Source organism: Eretmochelys imbricata, chromosome 1 (assembly GCF_965152235.1).
Source record: "Eretmochelys imbricata isolate rEreImb1 chromosome 1, rEreImb1.hap1, whole genome shotgun sequence".
In the NCBI taxonomy this organism is placed as follows: Eukaryota; Metazoa; Chordata; order Testudines; family Cheloniidae; genus Eretmochelys; species Eretmochelys imbricata.
Window position 1 is genome coordinate 34,087,225 of NC_135572.1, and position 18,971 is coordinate 34,106,195.

Genomic DNA, 18,971 nt, shown 5'->3' on the forward strand with positions numbered 1-18,971 from the left:
GCTTATGCTCAAATAAATTTTAGTCTCTAAGGTGCCACAAGCACTCCTGGCTTTTTTTTTTTTTTTTTTTGCTGATACAGTCTAACACGGCTACCACTGTGAACCAGATGTCTCAGCCACCACAAGACCAAGCAGCCAGAATGAGTCATTTGCACAACAACAGTCTCATGATAATGGGGGCTTCACTCGCGGGTTTCGAAAGGCTGGGGGTTGCCAATACCGTGCCCAGGGCTTGGCTCGGGAAGCTCCAACCGGGGCTGGAAGCCTGGCCCAGCCGGCCAGGTGCCTGCTGACCTCATGGGGGCCCTAGTGATACTGAATCACAGCATTAAATGTGCTTGCAGAGAGAGAGGAGCAAGGAAGGGGGGAAATCTCAGCGCGCTCAGCCTCAGAAGCGGGGAGAGCAGGAAGCTGAGCCGGCTCAAGAGCCTCCCTTCCCGGGAGCAGTGTCAGCTCGCGCGGCCCCTTGGGGCGGCGGAACCATTGTCAGCCCGGCAGAGCCCCCGGGCGGAAGCTGAAAACCGGGGCACCACGTGCTGGCTGCGTTTCCATGGTAACCAGCGCGGCGTCCAGGGGAGGAACATGTCGGCCGGGGATGAAGGGTCCGGGCCGCGCTTCGCTTTCCGCCATCTCCCGCAGAAAACCCTCCCCGCCCTGGAGAACGGGGACACGCAGGGCCGGCTCCGCAAGTGGTGGGACGGGGAAACGCTGCTAGCTCCCTGGGGTCTTCTACGGGGCGGGGCCGTTGCTGGGTCCGCAGGGGGGGGATCATAGAATCATAGAATATCAGGGTTGGAAGGGACCCCAGAAGGTCATCTAGTCCAACCCCCTGCTCGAAGCAGGACCAATTCCCAGTTAAATCATCCCAGCCAGGGCTTTGTCAAGCCTGACCTTAAAAACCTCTAAGGAAGGAGATTCTACCACCTCCCTAGGTAACGCATTCCAGTGTTTCACCACCCTCCTAGTGGAAAAGTTTTTCCTAATATCCAATCTAAACCTCCCCCACTGCAACTTGAAACCATATGAGATCTGCCGGGCGGGGCTAAAAGGGCGAAGGCAGGCTCCCTGCCTGCCCTGGCCCCACACGGCTCCTGGAAGCAGCTGTCAGGTCCCCGTGGCCCCTACGCGCAGGGAGCTGGCCCGTAAGTGCCAACTTCACCTCTTTCCTATGGGTGCTCCACGCCCCCCTCGGCCCCCGGCTCTGCCCCCTCTCCAAGCCTTCCATGAGGCCCTGCCCCTGCTCCGCCCCCATTCCAACCCCTTCCCCAAATGCCCCCACCCGGGGCCCACCTCTTCCCTGCCTCCTCCCCTGAGCATGCCACGTTCCCGTTCCCGCTCCTCTTCCCCCCCGCCCCGCCCCCCCCCAAGTGCTAAAGTTGCTAAACAGCTGTTTGGCGGTGGCCAGGCAGGAAACACTGGGAGGTAGGTGGAGGAGCCTGGATGAGCTCAGGGGAGGAGGAGGTGCTGAGCAGAGGAGGTGAGGTGAGGAAGTGCTGAGCAGATCCCACCTATTGGACAGGTGAATTGGCTGCCGGTGGGTGTAGAGTACTCACTAATTTTTCCCTGTGGGTGCTCTAGCCCCGAACCACCCGCCAACCGGAGCCCTCACCCCCCTTCCACACCCCAACCCCTGCCCCAGTTTGATGAAAGTGAATGAGGGTGGGGGAGAGCGAGTGATGGAGGGAGGGGGGATGGAGTGAGCGGGGGCGCTTCAAAGAAGGGGCGGGGCAGGGAGAGGGCCTGGGGAAAGGAAAGGTGTGGGGCCTTGGGAAAGATCAGGGGCAGGGGTGTTCGGTTTTGTGTGATCAGAAAGTTGGCAATCCTAATTAACATCAGCCTTGTTTTGCAGTAAAACTGTGGTGAGTCCAGAGCTTGATTTACTGCAGATCTTTTCAGTGTTTTTCAAGCATATAAAGAGCTGTTTGGAGGACAGTTCCTGAAGTAAAGTTAATTGCTGTTATTTAAAATAACATAATATAGATATCAGCCTTGCAAAATTTTTCTTGCCCTAGAAGAGTAATTTTTTAATCTATTGGACAGATGAATAGAATATAATGGAAAAAAAATTAACAACAGTTGTCATGAAAGGGTGAGAATGTGTTTTTTGTGCCTGGGCTAGTAAATATTTAGACAATTTTCAACTGCTGTTATATTCTAAAGGGATGTGTCCAGTGTGTGTGTGTTTTTTAATATTATTACTTACCATGTTCTGAGTTTCAGGTCCATGCATGGCAGAATCACTGCGCAAGCATTCAGTTTTGACCAACATTTTAAGGCCTATCAAAAGGATGAATTTGTTAAGGTAGTTATAAACCTATCACATGTAGTGGTTCCTTTTTAAGGGAACTGTAACTTTTTTTGTGCTGGAATAACACTTAAACTTTCCCATAATATCTGCTATATTATGTTTTTACAAGTGGCAAACAGTTACAGTATCTTTAATAATAGGTGGATTGGGGGGTGAGATGCTCATATTTTTTGTCAGCTGTGTAACACTATGACAGTATTTTTTTTACAGGCAATGTTAACATTTCTCTGTTGGTCCAGTGAGGCAACATAAGAGCTAAAGAATGGGACTCTGGTTGTTTCCAGTCCTGGCTGCCATTACTTCTCTTTTGATGTTTGGGAGACAGTCACCTCGGCCTAGATTTTCAGAAATGCATGTGAATATGTAGTTAATGCAATCTGCTGCTCAATCACAGTAATTATGTGCAGAAACTAGATGTGCATGTGGATTCAGAAGTCTGAAAAAGTGGGGCCATGTTTTCAGAGGTGCTGAGCACCTGCAGTTCTCATTGACTTCAGTTGGTCTTATAGATAGTTAGCATTTCTGAATATTAGGCCCTTTGTCTTTAACCTTTTTTGTTCCTTAATTTCCTTGTGTATAAAAGAGGATGTATTCACCTCTGTGAAGTGATTTGATTTAGTAGCGAGAATGGATCTGTTTAGTGTAAAAGTAGGTTGGTTTCCTCACTTAGTTGTTGAATAGACATTTGACAATGTTAGCTGATTTTTCTTGGAGATGAATTCGCAATTAGGTGGTAACATAAAAGAAAAACTCTATTTGGAAATGTAGCAAAGCATCTGAGCTCCCTCTGGGATTATTCTACATCTTAATTGTTTGAAGACTTATTAAAGACACATCTACTGCCTCCTTAACACTTTTTTTGCGGTAAAATGATAAATTAGTTTAATTGTAGAGATTACATATAGTAATTTATGGTTTATTTTAATAACTTTGGTGTGCAGAAAGTATGAACATTATGTATGGATTTTGATTATGCTGCAGAAAAAAGCATCCTGATAATTCCCTATTCTACAAAACTTTGTAATACACTTAAAATTAATCGGATCAAGCTGTAGGCATAATTTGGGACAACTGATGTGTTGCAGATTGCAGATTTGAGGTTTTCATACATAAATACCTTTGTGGGTGTATTTTAAAAAAAAAAAAAACTAGTCAAAATTGCAGAGGCATAAACCTGGGGATGTAATTTTGGGGTATGCAAACTCAGAGGTCAGACTGAAGCCACTTATTTATTAGCCCCCTAAAATTTTGTCATGTAATTTATTGCTTTAGTTGATATTATGATATCTCATTTTGTTAACTTTCATTTTTAATTGGAAATTTTAGGCATTTTTTAATGATCCAAATGTTAGCGCCAATTTGAAGTTGCTTACAGCTTCTGGACAGTGGACTACATTAGGTAAATAAATTTAGAGTAAGTCAGTCTTTTAAATCTTTCTGTGTGGTAACTATATTTTTTCCAGTTAATGTTTTGTAACAATGACACGATTCAGATCTGTACCTTCACCCTCATGAAATAAAATTTGGAGCAGAAGATCATTTAAAGGAATCTCCAATGTACATGGCAGAGGGGCATTGCTGGCACATTGGTCAAACTGGACAGTCTCTATGTAAAAGAATAAATGGACACATCAGATGTCAAGAAGTATAACATTCATAAACCAGTCGGAGAACACTTCAATCTCTTTGGTCACTCGATTTCTGATCTCAAAATGACTATCCTTCAACAAAAAAACTTTGAAAACAGACTCCAACGAGAGACTGCTGAATTGGAATTAATTTGCAAATTGGATACAATTAACTTAGGCTTGAATAGAGACTGGGAATGGTTGATTCATTATAAAAAGTAACCTATTTCCCCTTGTTTATTCCTCCCCCTCTCCCTCTCCCCCCCCCCCCCCCAGACGTTCTTGTTAAACCCTGGATTTGTGCTGGAAATGGCCCACCTTGATTATCATACACATTGTAAGGAGAGTGATCACTTTAGATAAGCTATTACCAGCAGGAGAGCGGGGTGGGGGGAGAGAAAACCTTTTGTAGTGATAAACACCCATTTTTTCATGGTCTGCGTGTATAAAAACATCTTCTGTATTTTCTACAGTATGCATCCGATGAAGTGAGCTGTAGCCCACGAAAGCTTATGCTCAAATAGATTGATTAGTCTTTAAGATGCCACAAGTACTCCTTTTCTTTTTGCGAATACAGACTAACACAGCTGTTACTCTGAAACATAACATGGAATGTATCGCAGGATGCAGGTAAAACTGAGCAGGAGACATACAATTCTCCCCCAAGGAGTTCAGTCACAAATTTAATTAATGCATTATTTTTTAACAAGCGTCATCGGCATGGAAGCATGCCAAATTTCAATTGGTATTCTATTGTTTAACAGTGTGATTAAAACTGCGATCAATTGCGATTAATTTTTTAGTTGCAATTAATATTTTTGAGTTAATCCCATGAGTTAACTGCGATTAAGGTAGAACTAACATGGTTACGTCAGCACTGTTGGGGGCCCTGTCTACAGAATAATATAAGAATGACCTAGCTGCTGGATGATAGCCATGTGGTAGGCTAGGCCAGTTGTAAAAGTGACACAAGGTTAAACTCACGGTTAATTACCTTGTGCCCTGTCACTAACTGGTTGCAGACTCAGCTAAGTGTTATTATACAGACAAACTTTAAAGAAGCATAATCAAAAAGGAAATGAAACATGAGTGCAAGACAAAATCCTACAATATGTACAGCCATATATAAGAGATTGTAAAAGCCCCACAAGGAAATGCAAATGTTAATACAGTTGAATTTTTTGTCTAATGTGGGCCAAAAATTAAGTATTTATATGGTATGAATCATACTGGTATCAGAGCAATGGCTCCGTGTTTTAGGAACATAGAATATTATCCCTCAAGAATTTGCACTCTGCAACTTGGTTTGGCTGCAATTACTGTGTGCGTGTGTGCATTTGTAACCCACACACCTCCTGGGTGTGATGTTCTGTCCCATCTAGTGGCAGTGAGACCACTGAGAGAGAGAGAGAGAGAGAAAACAAGTCTGCTCTACAGCCTTAGCTAACGGCCAGTTGGCTTTTAGCTTATGCGGTAGAGGCTCATGCACTAAGCTTCAGAGTTCCCCATTTTGATCCCGCCTGCTGACGACCGGGGTCTGTCAGTGTTACACGTGCATGCATACAGTTAGTGTGTGTGTGTTTCCCCATTCCTGCTCTCTGTGGAATGGGCAGGGAAGTTCCCCACTGTACTTTGGCACCAGACACTCTGCCTTGTTATCTGCAAAGTTTCACCTTCCTAGGATGCTGTATTTGGCCTTTAACACAACACAGCCCTTCTAGTTGCCTCTTTCCCAGTCATCAAACTGTAGCAAGCAAAAGAAAACATAATAGACCAAATCAAGGTAATCTTCCCTCTCTCCTGCTTTGGGCAAGAGTTCTTAAGCTATCTGTCTTGCCTGTGTGACTCTCCAGCCCCCTTCTCAAGGAAGGTCAGCAGGTTACATACCTCCTGCCTGGGTCAAAGGGTCACCTGCCAAGCATCCTGGCTTTTTAACTCCTGCTGGTTCTGAACACATCTTGGTGTGGTAAGCACAGGAGTAATGCATTTTACTTCCAGGAACCAGAAGTGTTTGCTCTCTGAACACTGAATGGCCAGTATACTCCATCACATTTTACTCTTTTTTTAAAACCTGCCTTCCCTCTCTCTGCTTATCTTTTTCGGTTAAGTATGCGGGCTCATTTTTCTCCCATTAGTTTTCATGTACATTTTTTTCTGAAAAGTATAGTAAGAAAACACAAGCTGATGATCTTCCAGCTTTCTCTTACTCTTCCTTAAATTTGCAGATCTTTTTCAGCCCTAGTTACCCTGTGTATTTGTAAGCGTGGAGCTGCACTTTAATTAAGCATCACAGTCATAAGTTATGTGTGAGTTTCTGCCTAAAATAGTAATAGATCTGGAGAAAAGTTAGTATAATTAACTTCTAATCATAGAATTGGACTGGAAGGGACCTCGAGAGGTAATCTAGTCCAGTCCCCTGCACTCATGGCAGGACTAATTATCTAGACCATTCCTGAGAGGTGTTTGTCTAACCTGCTCTTAAAAGTCTCCAATGATGGAGATTCCACAACCTCCCTAGGCAATTTATTCCAGTGCTTAACCACTCTGACAATTAGGAAGTTTTTCCTAATGTTCAACCTAAACCTCCCTTGCTGCAATTTAAGTCCATTGCTTCTTGTCCTATCCTCAGAGGTTAAGAAAAACAATTTTTCTTCCTCTTCCTGGTAACAACCTTTTATATACTTGAACACTGTTATCATGTCCCCTCTGTCTTCTCTTTTCCAGACTAAACAAACCCAATTTTGTTCAATCTTCCCTCATAGATCATGTTTTTCTAGACCTTTAATCATTTCTGTTGCTCTTCTCTGGACTCTCTCCAATTTTTCCACTTCCTTCCTAAAATGTGACGCCCAGAATTGAACACAATACTCCAGTTGAGGCCTAATCAAAGTGGAGTAGAACGGAAGAATTACTTCTTGTGTCTTGCTTACAACACTCCTGCTAATATATCGCAGAATGATGTTTGCTTTTTTTGCAATAGTGTTACAGTGTTGATTCATATTTAGCTTGTGGTCCACTATGACCCCAGATCCCTTTCCGCAGTACTTCTTCCTAGGCAGTCATTTCCCATTTGTATTTGTGCAACTGATTATTCCTTTATAAATGGAGTACTTTGCATTTGTCCTTATTGAATTTCATTCTATTTACTTCAGACCATTTCTCCAGTTTGTCCAGATCATTTTGAATTTTAATCCTATCCTCCAAGCACTTACAACTCCTCCCAGCTTGGTATTGTCCACAAACTTTATAAGTTTACTTATAAGTGTATGCCATTATCTAAATCATTGATAAAGATATTGAACAGAACCGGACCCAGAACTGATCATTGCAGGACCCCATTCATTATGCCCTTCCAGCATGTCTGTGAACCACTTTTAACTACTCTCTGGGAATGGTTTTCCAACCAGTTTTGTACCCACCTTATAGTAGCTCCATCTAGGTTGTATTTCCCTAGTTTATTTATGAGAAGGTCATGCAAGACAGTATCAAAAGCTTTACTAAAGTCAAGATATACCATGTCTACCGCTTCCCTCTTATCTACAAGTCTTGTTACCCTGCCAAAGAAAGATATAAAGGTTGGTTTGACACGATTTTTTTTTTTTGACAAATCCATGCTGACTAGTTATGTATCACCTTATTATCTTCTAGATGTTTGCAAATAGATTGCTTAATTATTTGCTCCTATCATTCCGGGTACAAAAGTTAAGCTGACTGGTCTGTAATTCCCTGGGCTTTCCTTATTTCCCTTTTTATAGATGGGCACTATATTTGCCTTTTTCCAGTCTTCTGGAATCTCTCCCATCTTCCATGACTTCTCAAAGGTAATCACTAATGGCTCAGATATCTCCTCAGTCAGCTCCCTGCATATTCTAGGATGCATTTCATCAGGCCTTGGTGATGTGAAGACATCTAATTTGTCCAAGTAATTTTTAACTTGTTTTTTCCCTATTTTAGCCTCTGCTGTTCCTACCTCATTTTCACTGGCATTCACTACATTAGACATCCAATCACCACCACCCTTCTTTGTGAAAACCAAAACAAAGAAGTCATTAAGTACCTCTGCCATTTCCACATTTTCTATTATTATTTTCCCCCCCCCCCCGTCCCGCCCTCACCATTGAGTAATGGGCCTACCCTGTCCTTGGTCTTCCTCTTGCTTCTAATGTATTTGTAGAATGTTTCCTTGTTACTCTTTTTGTCTCTAGCTAGTTTGATTTCGTTTTGTGCCTTGGCCTTTCTAATTTTGTCCCTACATACTTGTGTTATTTTTTTATATTCATCCTTTGTAATTTGACCTAGTTTCCATTTTTTGTAGGCCTCTTTTTTTATTTTTAGATCATTGAAGATCTCCTGGCTAAGCCAGGGTTGTCTCTTGCTTCTAATTTTATTATCTGCTATTATCCGAGTTGATAATATAGATTCATCTGCTCCATCTATTCCCTGGGAAATGAATGACTGTCTCTGGATCATTAGGGTAACTGATGTCGTAAGTGGATTTTGGCTAGGGCCTGAAAAATTTACCCAACAGCCAACACCTATGAGGGAGGGCAGAAAATACCTTTGCATCTGCACCTACAAGCCATGCCCACCCAAAGCCACACCCTTTGCAAATTTAAAGAAAAGAAATCAGCAGTGTGCTGTATTTCATTGGAATGGTCAACTTTTTATTTATACATTTTAACAAGGTAATTTATTTTAGCTCTAGCAATCTTCTATTTTATAGGCTTCACTCTATTTTCTCGTGTCTCATAATCACAGCGTATCCTTTCCTGTGTTGTCTTTCAATGGCTATTTCCTCACTTTTCTCCCATTGCATCTCTACCTCCTCCCCATACTTTTTCTGCCTTGTTCTGGCTCAAAATCTGTCACTTTGTATTCCTTTTCTAAATGGTCCCATTAATCGCTCCCTCTCTCTTGCTCATTTTCTCCCCTTTCCTCCCAGTGCCCTGCACACACAAATTTTACCAGATTCCTAGTAATCAAAGTACTAAATCTTGTAAATGGAGACTGATGCAAAAATGTGGGGACTTTCACTGCCCAGGGCACTGCTCAGGTGTGGAATCAATTCATCACTCCCCAGCAGCTCATAAAGTGGGAGCTGCTGGGATTCCTATTAGGATGCTGTCCTAGGACTCTGCTTCGGAACTCTATCTTTCATATCAGCTTCCTACTAACATTTTAGGTGTCAGATAAATTGGAATCTCCCCCTCCTGCCTCTTTTGGCTGCAAAGTAAGATAAATATTTTTCTCTCTTTTCTCTCTTATGCCAGTCTCCTGGCTGCTTTAATGGGGGTATTCTTACCCTTTCACACTCTCTAAAAAGCTCTTGTCCCCATTGCCTGTCTACTGCTCCCAGCTTTTTTAAGCAGTAGCAGCAAAGTCAAATTGATCTGATTCTTTTCAATTTCACTTCTGCCCACAAGTTTTGAATAGCAGCAGTGAAAACTAACCAGCAGTTTTCACTTTGTAGTAGTAGTGGCACTGCACGTATCTGTCAACAGACTTAAGGAGCGATCACTGCATCTGTTTAAACTCAATTCACATGTGCAGAATTATCTTCAAAGGACTAGAAATACCTGTTGGGTGTTTTGTTTTGTTTTAATAAAAGCTTAAATTCTGCAGAAGCCGGCAGCATTTGCCTGGGAAAAATTCCCAGTTGCCCCCCACAGAATAGATTTTTCAAGCTCTAATGACAATCATCTATAGACCCTGTGTTTTTAAAATTTGTGAGAGACAATCTAAAATTAGGAAAGTTATCAATATAAACCACTACTGCAATTTTCATTTGCTGAAATGGTTTTTACATGTCATTTGAACCCACAAAATATCACGGTGATCCTTGGTTTTTAAAATAGTGCCAGTTTAACCCTAACGTAAGCATTGGATACGTGGTTTTACTTAAGTTTTAAATCACATGGTTTTTATAAATATTAATTTGCACTGAAAACTGCAATGCACACGAGTACACAAAAACAAAACCTCAAATGTTGGTCGTATGTGCCGGATGTTCCTTTAACAAAAAAAAAGTGCCTTATGAAGGCTTTTATTTGGGGATAGCTAATTATCAATTTTCTTATTTAAAATTTAAGAATGAGAATTTAGGATGTGGTAGATATATTTCACACATCCAGTTCTTGATTTGCTTCTGCGGATCCCCACTTTAGAAGATGTACCCCATGCTGATGAGATTCAATGCTGCTGGCAGAAGTAAAGCTATTTGTGGTACTCTACTATACAAATGTCCCAGAAGTGGAGACTGAAAAAGGCCCTGCCCCCATATTATACCTGTTTTTTTTTTGTTTGTTTTTGTTTCCCACCTGCAAAGTTAGCAGAAGACCATCTCTCCCCATTCTGTTGATAGGTTTCAGAGTAACAGCCGTGTTAGTCTGTATTCACAAAAAGAAAAGGAGTACTTGTGGCACCTTAGAGACTAACCAATTTATTTGAGCATAAGCTTTCATGAGCTACAGCTCACTTCATGTTTGTTGGGGTGGTAATCAGATTGGTTAGTCCTGTCCAGAGAATTCTAAGTCTCCTCAGTTAGTTCCAGATCTCATATCTCAAATGCAGAGGAGATTCCATTACAGTCTTTAATCTTATCACCTACCATTATCAGTTTGGTTTCTGAATGCCTAGGAGATGAACATCTATTGTCTTTCTGAAAAGCTTAGAAAACTTTTCCTGGATTTCAGGAGACTATGAAGAAGTCATATGTGGAAGTCTTCAAATACGTAAAATATTGTTATAAAAAGGACAATGATCAATTGTTCTTCATGTCCACCAAGGATAGAATGAGAAGTAATTGGCTTAGTCTGCAGAAAGGGGGATACAGGTTGGGTAACAGGCAAAAATGTCTAACTGTGAGGATAGTTAACCTCTGAAACAAGTTACCTAGGGAGGTTGTGGAATCCCAGTCATTAGAGGTTTTTAAGAACAGGTTAGACAAACACCTGTTAGGGATGGCCTTAAATATACTTAATCCTGCCTTAGTGTGGGGGGATGGACTAGAACGACCTCTTCAGGTCCCTTCCGACCCTATATTTCTATGATTCTATATATTTTGGGGTAGATATTTTTTCTATGGTCTAACAATTTGGAGATACAAAGACTTGTTCCATTCCTTATGAAAAATGCAGGTTTACTTTTATATATGTAGTTATTTAGTATCTAATTCTGCCTACCTCATATCAATTTTTGGTTCTTCAGTCTCCCTACATCTAAGTAGAGGCCTGGTTCAACTACTATTAATTTCATTTGAAAGACTCCTATTGACTCCAATGGGAGTTGAATTAGGAACTAAAAATGGAGAGGTTGGTTTTTTTTGTGGGGTGGGGAGGGAGCGGAGAGCGGTTTAGGTCTATTAAACTTATTCTCAGTGACTTGTGAAATCTCAGCCCCTAGATTTGAATTTTGGTTCTTACCAGAACGATTGATTCACTCAGAGAACTGCAAAGGGAATGTCTTCTACAGCTTTTCTCTTGAAAGACAACCTTCTTGGTAGCCATATTGATAGGTATGAGAGCAAAGAAGTTGCAAATTTTAAAGTTGATGTTCCTTGCTCCCTGTTCCTAGATAAGGTGATTGTGAAATCTCATGCCAAACTTTTGCCTAAGTGGTAGCACATTTTCACATGGAGAAAAAATACAAAAGGAATTGTATGATGATCTGGTAAGTGAGGTGAATTTACATAGGTTAGATGTTAAAAAGGGACTTAATTACTATTTGGAAAAAATTAAATCTTTTAATAAATTTTCCATATAATTTATAAGGAGAAACCCAAGGGAAATGTCCTTTTGAGTCAGTCTTTCTAAACGGGCCATACTTTGCAAGTATTATGATCAGGATGGAGGACCATTATTAGATACATTAAAAGTGTATTCTGTCAGAGGTGTCAGTGTCTATTGCCTCTTAAGAATGTCTTTATTCTTAAAGACAGGTTTCAGAGTAACAGCCGTGTTAGTCTGTCTTTGCAAAAAGAAAAGGAGGACTTGTGGCACCTTAGAGACTAACCAATTTATTTGAGCATGAGCTTTCTTAAAATTTGCCATGTTGTTACTTGGAGTGAATTTCACAACTTCACAAAGCATTTGATTATTCTCTGTTGATGCTGGAGACCATCCCTAACAGGTGTTTGTCTAATGTTTTCTTTAAAACAGAATGGGGATTTCACAGTCTCCCTTGGAAGCCTATTCCAGATCTTAACTATCCATATAGTTCAGAGGTGGGCAAACTACAGCTCGCAGGCCACATCTGGCCTGCGGGACTGTCCTACCTAGCCCCTGAGCTCCTGGCGAGGGAGGCTACCCCAGCCCCTCCCCCACTGTCCCCTTTCCCCCTCAGCCTCAGCGCACCACGCTGCCAGTGCTTTGGCCCGCCATTCCTGCCAGACAGCGAGTTCCTGCCGCTCTGAGTAGCGTGGTGGTGGTGGGGGAGTTGGATAAGGGGGGCAGTCAGGGAGCAGGAGGCGGTTGGATGGGGCGAAGGTTCTGGGGTGGGGGGGCGGTCGGGGATCGGGAATGGGGGGTTGGATAGGGGTGGGAGTCCCGGAGGGCTTGTCAGGGAGCGGGGCTGTGGATAGGGGTTGGGGCAGTCAGGGGACAGGGAGCAGGGGGGGTTGGATAGGGGGCTGTGGTGGGGGTCCCAGGAGGGGGTAGTCAGGGGACAAGGAGCAGGGGGTGTTAGATGGGTCGGGGTTCCGAGGGGGGCACTCAGGGGGCGGGAAGTGGGAGGGGGCGGGAGCCAGGCTGTTTGGGGAGGCACAGCCTTCCCTACCTGGCCCTACATACAGTTTTGTTACGCCGATTTGGCCCTCGGGCCAAAAAGTTTGCCCACCCCTGATCTAGTTAGAAAGCATTTCTTAATATCTATCCTAAATCTCCCTGGCATCAGATTAAGCCCATTACTTCTTATCCTACCTTTAGTGGACTCAAGGAACAATTGATCCCCATCCTCTAGAACAGCCCTTGATATATTTGAAGACTGTTATCAGGTCCCCCCTCTGTTTTCTTTTCTTGAGATTAAACATGCACAGTTTTTTAACCTTTCATCATAGGTCAGGTTTTCTAAACCTCTTATCATGTTTGTTGCTCTTCTCTGGACTGTCTCCAGTTTATCCATATTTTTCCTAAACGTAAGACCCAGAAGTGGACACTGTAGGCCTGAGCAGTAGAGCAGAACAATTACCTCCTGTGTTGTACATATGACATTTTTGCTAATATACCCCAGAAAGATATTAGCCTTTTTTGCAACTGCATCACATTCTTCACTCATGTTTAATTTGTGATCCATTACAAGCCCCAGATTCTTTTCAACAGCCAACCAGTTATTCCCTATTTTGTATTTATGATTTTGATTTATCTTTCCTAAGTGTAGTATATGACTATAGTGTGGGTCTGCAGAAGCACTGTATTCCAAATTCCAGTTACTGGTAAGTATTCCGCCTTTTCCTATGATTGCAGAGAGGTCACCGGCAAACTTCAATACTTTCTCTTGTCTTATAGATTTTTGTGTCACTCTTAGCATAAAAGAATAACGAAACAATGATCTGTGGTGGGTTAAAAAAAGTTCAAGTCACTTTTATAAGCTAAGAAACATTTCAAAATGTCTTGACTTTTTTTTAATGGTAAAATGTCTGAAATGACATATTAGCTTTCAATTAATATAAATGCTAAACATCATATTTTTTAAGTGTGTTGGACCTTGGCAGTGGTTAGGGACTTTTGCACCCTGCTCCTTCAAATTTGGAGTTTACTCTTCAGAACTTCTAAGGCTGGACATGATGAAGAAAAGGATGGGACCTAGCTCTACATACTTCCCCATGTAGCTGCCATATATCTTGTCAAAAAATGTCCATGGCAGTCTTTATTTATTCAGGAAAAGGAGCATGGGAACGAAACTAGTCTAAATAGAAGCCTGTGTTACAGCTATTTGCACACTTGTCTCTCCCTCTAAAAATGTTTACCTCCTAAATATGATTTATTCTATTTTTTGTTTGTTTGTTTTAGCCGTAATTGCATATATTACAAATTTCTCAAAATGGTTTTGTTTGGAGTAATTATGTGCATGCTGTGTTCACTTGTGGAAAATGTATCTTGAATTTTTGTGGAACCATTAATAAGGGGAAATTATTCTGTATTTCACCTCAGGTTTTCCCTGTTAATGAAGACTCTGTCATCTTTCAGGTACCAAAGTGAAAAAAACTGAAGCCACGGTTGTTCCCTGTACACAAGTTTCCATGTCATTTTTTGACCGACTGTACTCTGAAGGAGTTGTTAGAGAAACTGGCTATATTGTTAAGTGTTATGATGACTATTATGATGGCATTCCCATCTCAGATGAGTTAAGAAAGGTCAGTACAGCATTTAAGAATTTCTCAGTGGTTTTCATATCTCTGTCAGTCACTGCAAGCACTTCTTTCCATACTGTGGCTGTCCCCAAAGCATACAGCTAAGTAATTCTCAGACTTTGCATGGGTGTTTCACTGACATGTTGTACAGTTACCCCTACTGCATGGAATAGGAAAACATTTACACAAATCCGAAAGTTAGAGATGCAACTATTTAGATTTGTCCTCACAATTCCCAGTTTAGTCTGGAGAAGAGAAGACTGAGAGGGGACATAACAGTTTTCAAGTACATAAAAAGTTGTTACAAGGAAGAGGGAAAAAAAATTGTTCAGCTTAACCTCTGAAGATAGGCCAAGAAGCAATGGGCTTAAATTGCAGTAAGGGCAATTTAGGTTGGACATAAGGAAAAACTTCCTAACTGTCAGGGTAATTAAGCATTGGAATAAACTGCCTAGGGAGTTTGTGGAATCTTCATCATTCGGGATTTTTAAGAGCAAGCACCTGTCAGGGATGGTCTAGATCAGAGCTTCTCAAGCTATCTGATGTGGGGGACCGGCAATTTTTTTCCAATGTGTGCGCAGACTGGCAGCTGATGGTTCGCGGACCGGCACCGGTCTGCGGACCACCACTTTGAGAAGCACTGGTCTAGATAATACTTAGTCCTGCCATGAGTGCAGGGGACTGGACTAGATGACCTCTCGAGGTCCCTTCCAGTCCTATGATTGCTGTGATTCTGTGAATGCATTTTTCAGATGTAAAATATGTAAGTGCAAATCGCTCACGCTGTAGAGGATTTCTGCCTGACTGAAAAAGTTTCCCATATTTTATATCTAAATAATGGAAATTCCTAAATGATCAATATGTGCTTAACATACAACAAAATAGTTGCATTTGTTTATTTTTTTTATTTCAATTTAGAAAATGAAATTGACACTTTTTTTTTTCTTGCCCCTGTCCAGGTTTTGCTTCTGGAAGATTCTGACCATTTTGATTTATTCAGCCAGTCAAATCGTGAGGAGTTTCTCTTCTGTCTTTTTAAGCATCTTTGCCTTGGAGGAACACTCTGTCAATTTGAAGATGTGCTTGGTCCATACTTAGAAACTACAAAGGCTTTATATAAAGATCTTGTAAGGTAAGGTTGTTGCATTAAGAATCTTATATATAAAATTTTACATGTGCAGCTGTGTGTAGAATTGCATGTGCACATTTTGAATATTAAGCTCTTTGAATCTTATGAATATACTTATAATTTGTGCAACAAGATCAAAGATAAGTTGAAACAGATCATTAATGATTCACTAGCAAAATAATACAGTTTTAATGGCAACTCTCTGATATAGGAACTTTTTGCCACATTATAAATATTTGCAGTATAGTTCATTTCCATTTGACTGGTTCCAGTGATTATTCTACCTACTGAAAATGGGGAATACCATTGAAACCAGATTAAGTGCTCCAGCTGTAATAGATAAAATCATATCAACCAATTGTGGAAATATATAAATTCCTAAGAAAGTTATTTTTTTCTGAGCTTAACATTTTACTCTCAGGAGGGTAGACTTCTGAGTCATATCCTATCCCCTGGTGCATGTAGCTTTCACAATTCAAAGTAGCTAGTTTGAAAGTTAGTAAAATGATATCAATGGAAATTTTTATTTTTGCATTATGGACTCAGTCCTATAAGGTGCTGAGCACTTTGTTTCTGATCCAGCAACACTCTTAAGCATATGCTTAACTTTAGGGATGTGAATAATCCCACTGAAGTTAAGCAATAAAGGATATATAAAACAAGTCAATGGGACAATTTATGTCCCTACAAGCATGAGCTTAATAATTTTGCTGGATCGGGACCAGTGCTTAGCTCTTGCAAAATCAAGCTGTGTTTGTCTTATAAATCATCCCCAAACAAGGTCCTTTGGGTTGAAACACTGGTTCTTTCACAGTCACCTGGAATAAAATATTTAAGTCTTGATTTTTGCCACCTTTAATTCTGTTGGTAGTACCCTACGCTTTAAATACTCATAATGAAATCAGTGAGACTTTTTCAGAGTAAATACTACTCAATAAAGGTAAGATCTGATCCTTCTTAACTTGACATAATGGATTAAAGTGAACATTCTTGCCTGGTTTGGAGAATGAAAGAGCTTGTCTATTTTGCTTGAGACTAATCCATATTTTCTGAATCAGCACCTGGGTTCACATCAATTTAATTTTTTTTAACTATTGCTTATTCTGTTTGTCCATGATAGATCACAGGTTGACAATGACCATTTAAAAAACCTTGTTTCGTAGTTATGTATTCTGCAAAATTTTAAAAATCAAAACTAGCCATACAACCCATAAATTAGACACTCATACCAGAAGAAGCAACCTTTATTCATTTAAGTAAGGAGTTCCATTGAATTCATGGCACTTGTGAATAAAGATTGCTGTATCTGGCGTTAAACTGGAAGAATTTGCTTTCCTGCTGGAATTTTCTTGTTTTAAATATTTTTATAAACCACTTTGGTTGACTAAGTTTAAATCACCCTCCATTCTAAACAATTTTAAAATGTTCTAATTTCCAGTGCTTTCCAATAGTCATACTGATTCAATTCTATAATACTGAAATCATCAAAATGAGCTCTCATTGGGAAGTAGCATTAAGACAGTTTCTGCCATTGAAACAACCCCATTAACAGATTGAAGATACTGAAACAGAGATTTTTATTTCTAAAGATTGTTTAATATTCTTTTTAACATGCACATAGTTTTACATATTAAGTTTATTTAACTAGTTACAGTATCACAACTAATCCCAGCAGTGTTCTTAAGTAGTGTAGACTTGGTGCTTGGCTATATGCTTTCCACAGTACTGTACAGAGTATTCAAATGGGCACCTCAGGAATACTGAACATGGAAAGAAAGAAGCTAACAGTAACAGAAACTCTATCTTCTCCTTTCTGTTAAATCCCTCACTCCACACTCACAACATGCTGTCTGCTGCTCTAATCCCCAGCCTTAGTTTACTCTCTGCATTTTACTACAGCTGTTCCTCTTCCCATGCTGTTGAATGACATTGGACAAAGTGCTAAGACTACAATTAGTTCCTCTACACTCTTCATTCCTTTTGCCTCTCAACTACCCTCTTTCTTCGAAACAGCTTTACTTCTACTCTCTGAGCCGCTCCTGTGCTGCTATCTCCAGATGGATTTTCTTTACCTTCAACTCTCCTTAAACCTTCTTCTCGGCTTCTTTTTTCATACAGCTTTCTCTGACCAGGATCTTGCAAACTTTTAAAAAAAAGAAATTATTTGGCAAAATTACTCCAGCCCTTCACCAGTTCTACCTTCTTCTTTCATGCCGATTTGACTTTTACCTTTGTACTATCTATCTTTTAAAGGTTTCAGAGTAACAGCCGTGTTAGTCTGTATTTGCCAAAAGAAAAGGAGTACTTGTGGCACCTTAGAGACTAACCAATTTATTTGAGCATAAGCTTTCGTGAGCTACAGCTCACTTCATTGGATGCATACTCTAAGGTGCCACAAGTACTCCTTTTCTTTTTACCTTTTAAAGCCTCAGCTTGTTCCCTTGATTCCATTCCTCTGCTGTTTCATCGTCTTCCTTGCTCCTTCTTGTTCCCTTACCTTCATTCTTGATTCTTTCCTTAGGGACAACAGAAATTTTCTGTTTCTCCTTCCTTTCATCTTCCAACTCCTAAAATATGCTGTTTACTCATTTTACTTACTCTCCTTCAACTCTCTCTCCTTGATCCCTCCAGTTTGCCTTCTCCACTCCACTAAAACTGTCCTAACCAAGATCACTAACTACCATCTCTACCCTAAGACTTTTTTTTTCCTATTCTTTTCCTTTATTTCTTACTTGCCTTTCCCCTGTGCCAATAACCTCTGTGTCCATTGTCCTCTTCAGTTGCCAGTCGGGCATCTCCTTTTGGCAGTGGGACTCCCATCTCAAACTCAGTCTTTCCAAAGCTGAACTCCATGGGCTAGATTCACAAAGAAATATAGGTATGCTGATGCTCAGCATCACCATCCTTACCTTCTGTTCACATCCTTTTGTCTGCAAGAGACGGTGGGATTTGCAGCTATAATGCAGATGGCTTGCAATGCCTCATGTGATTGAATAGTCCAACCTGATATTTGCATGATCTTTGGCAGTTATTGCAAATGTATGTATCTTGGTTGGGAGCTGCTTGCTTCCTAAGGGCTCTTTTCTCTTCGAGCTGTAGGAGCCGTTCCTGTCATGGACTTTGATGCCCTGATGGAGACGATGGCACCACTTGTTACGATCACAGAATAATAGAAGATCAAGGTTGGAAGAGACCTCAGGAGGTCATCTAGTCCAACCCCCTGCTCAAAGCAGGACCAACACCAACTAAATCATCCCAGCCAGGGCTTTGTCAAGCTGGCCCTTAAAAATCTCTAAGGATGGTTGCCAAGATTTCCCAGTGGTCAGGATCAATTCCAAATTCCTTCATATCTTGTTTGCATGTATCTTTATAGTGAAGCTTGGGATGTCCTGTTATTCTTGTTCCCTGTGATAGCTCCCCGTATAGCATGTTCTTGGGTATGCTTCAGTCTTCCAACCTACTCAGATGGTCCAGCCAGTGCAGTTGTCTTTGCTTGAGCAGGGCTGTCACACTTGGTAAATTTGCCCTTTGATGAACCTCTGTGTTGGTGACTTTATCTTG

General features: G+C 41.0%; 1 protein-coding gene across 1 annotated transcript in view; it reads left to right on the forward strand.

Moving 5' to 3' along the window:
• Positions 1-582: 582 nt before the first annotated feature.
• The window catches only part of CFAP300 (cilia and flagella associated protein 300), a 30,019-nt gene continuing 11,630 nt past the window's right edge, over positions 583-18,971 (forward strand). The window contains exons 1-5 of the mRNA XM_077808588.1: positions 583-692; positions 2,221-2,302; positions 3,635-3,707; positions 14,118-14,284; positions 15,241-15,413. Coding sequence (XP_077664714.1) covers positions 583-692; positions 2,221-2,302; positions 3,635-3,707; positions 14,118-14,284; positions 15,241-15,413 — 605 coding nt within the window. The remainder of the gene's footprint in view (positions 693-2,220; positions 2,303-3,634; positions 3,708-14,117; positions 14,285-15,240; positions 15,414-18,971) is intronic.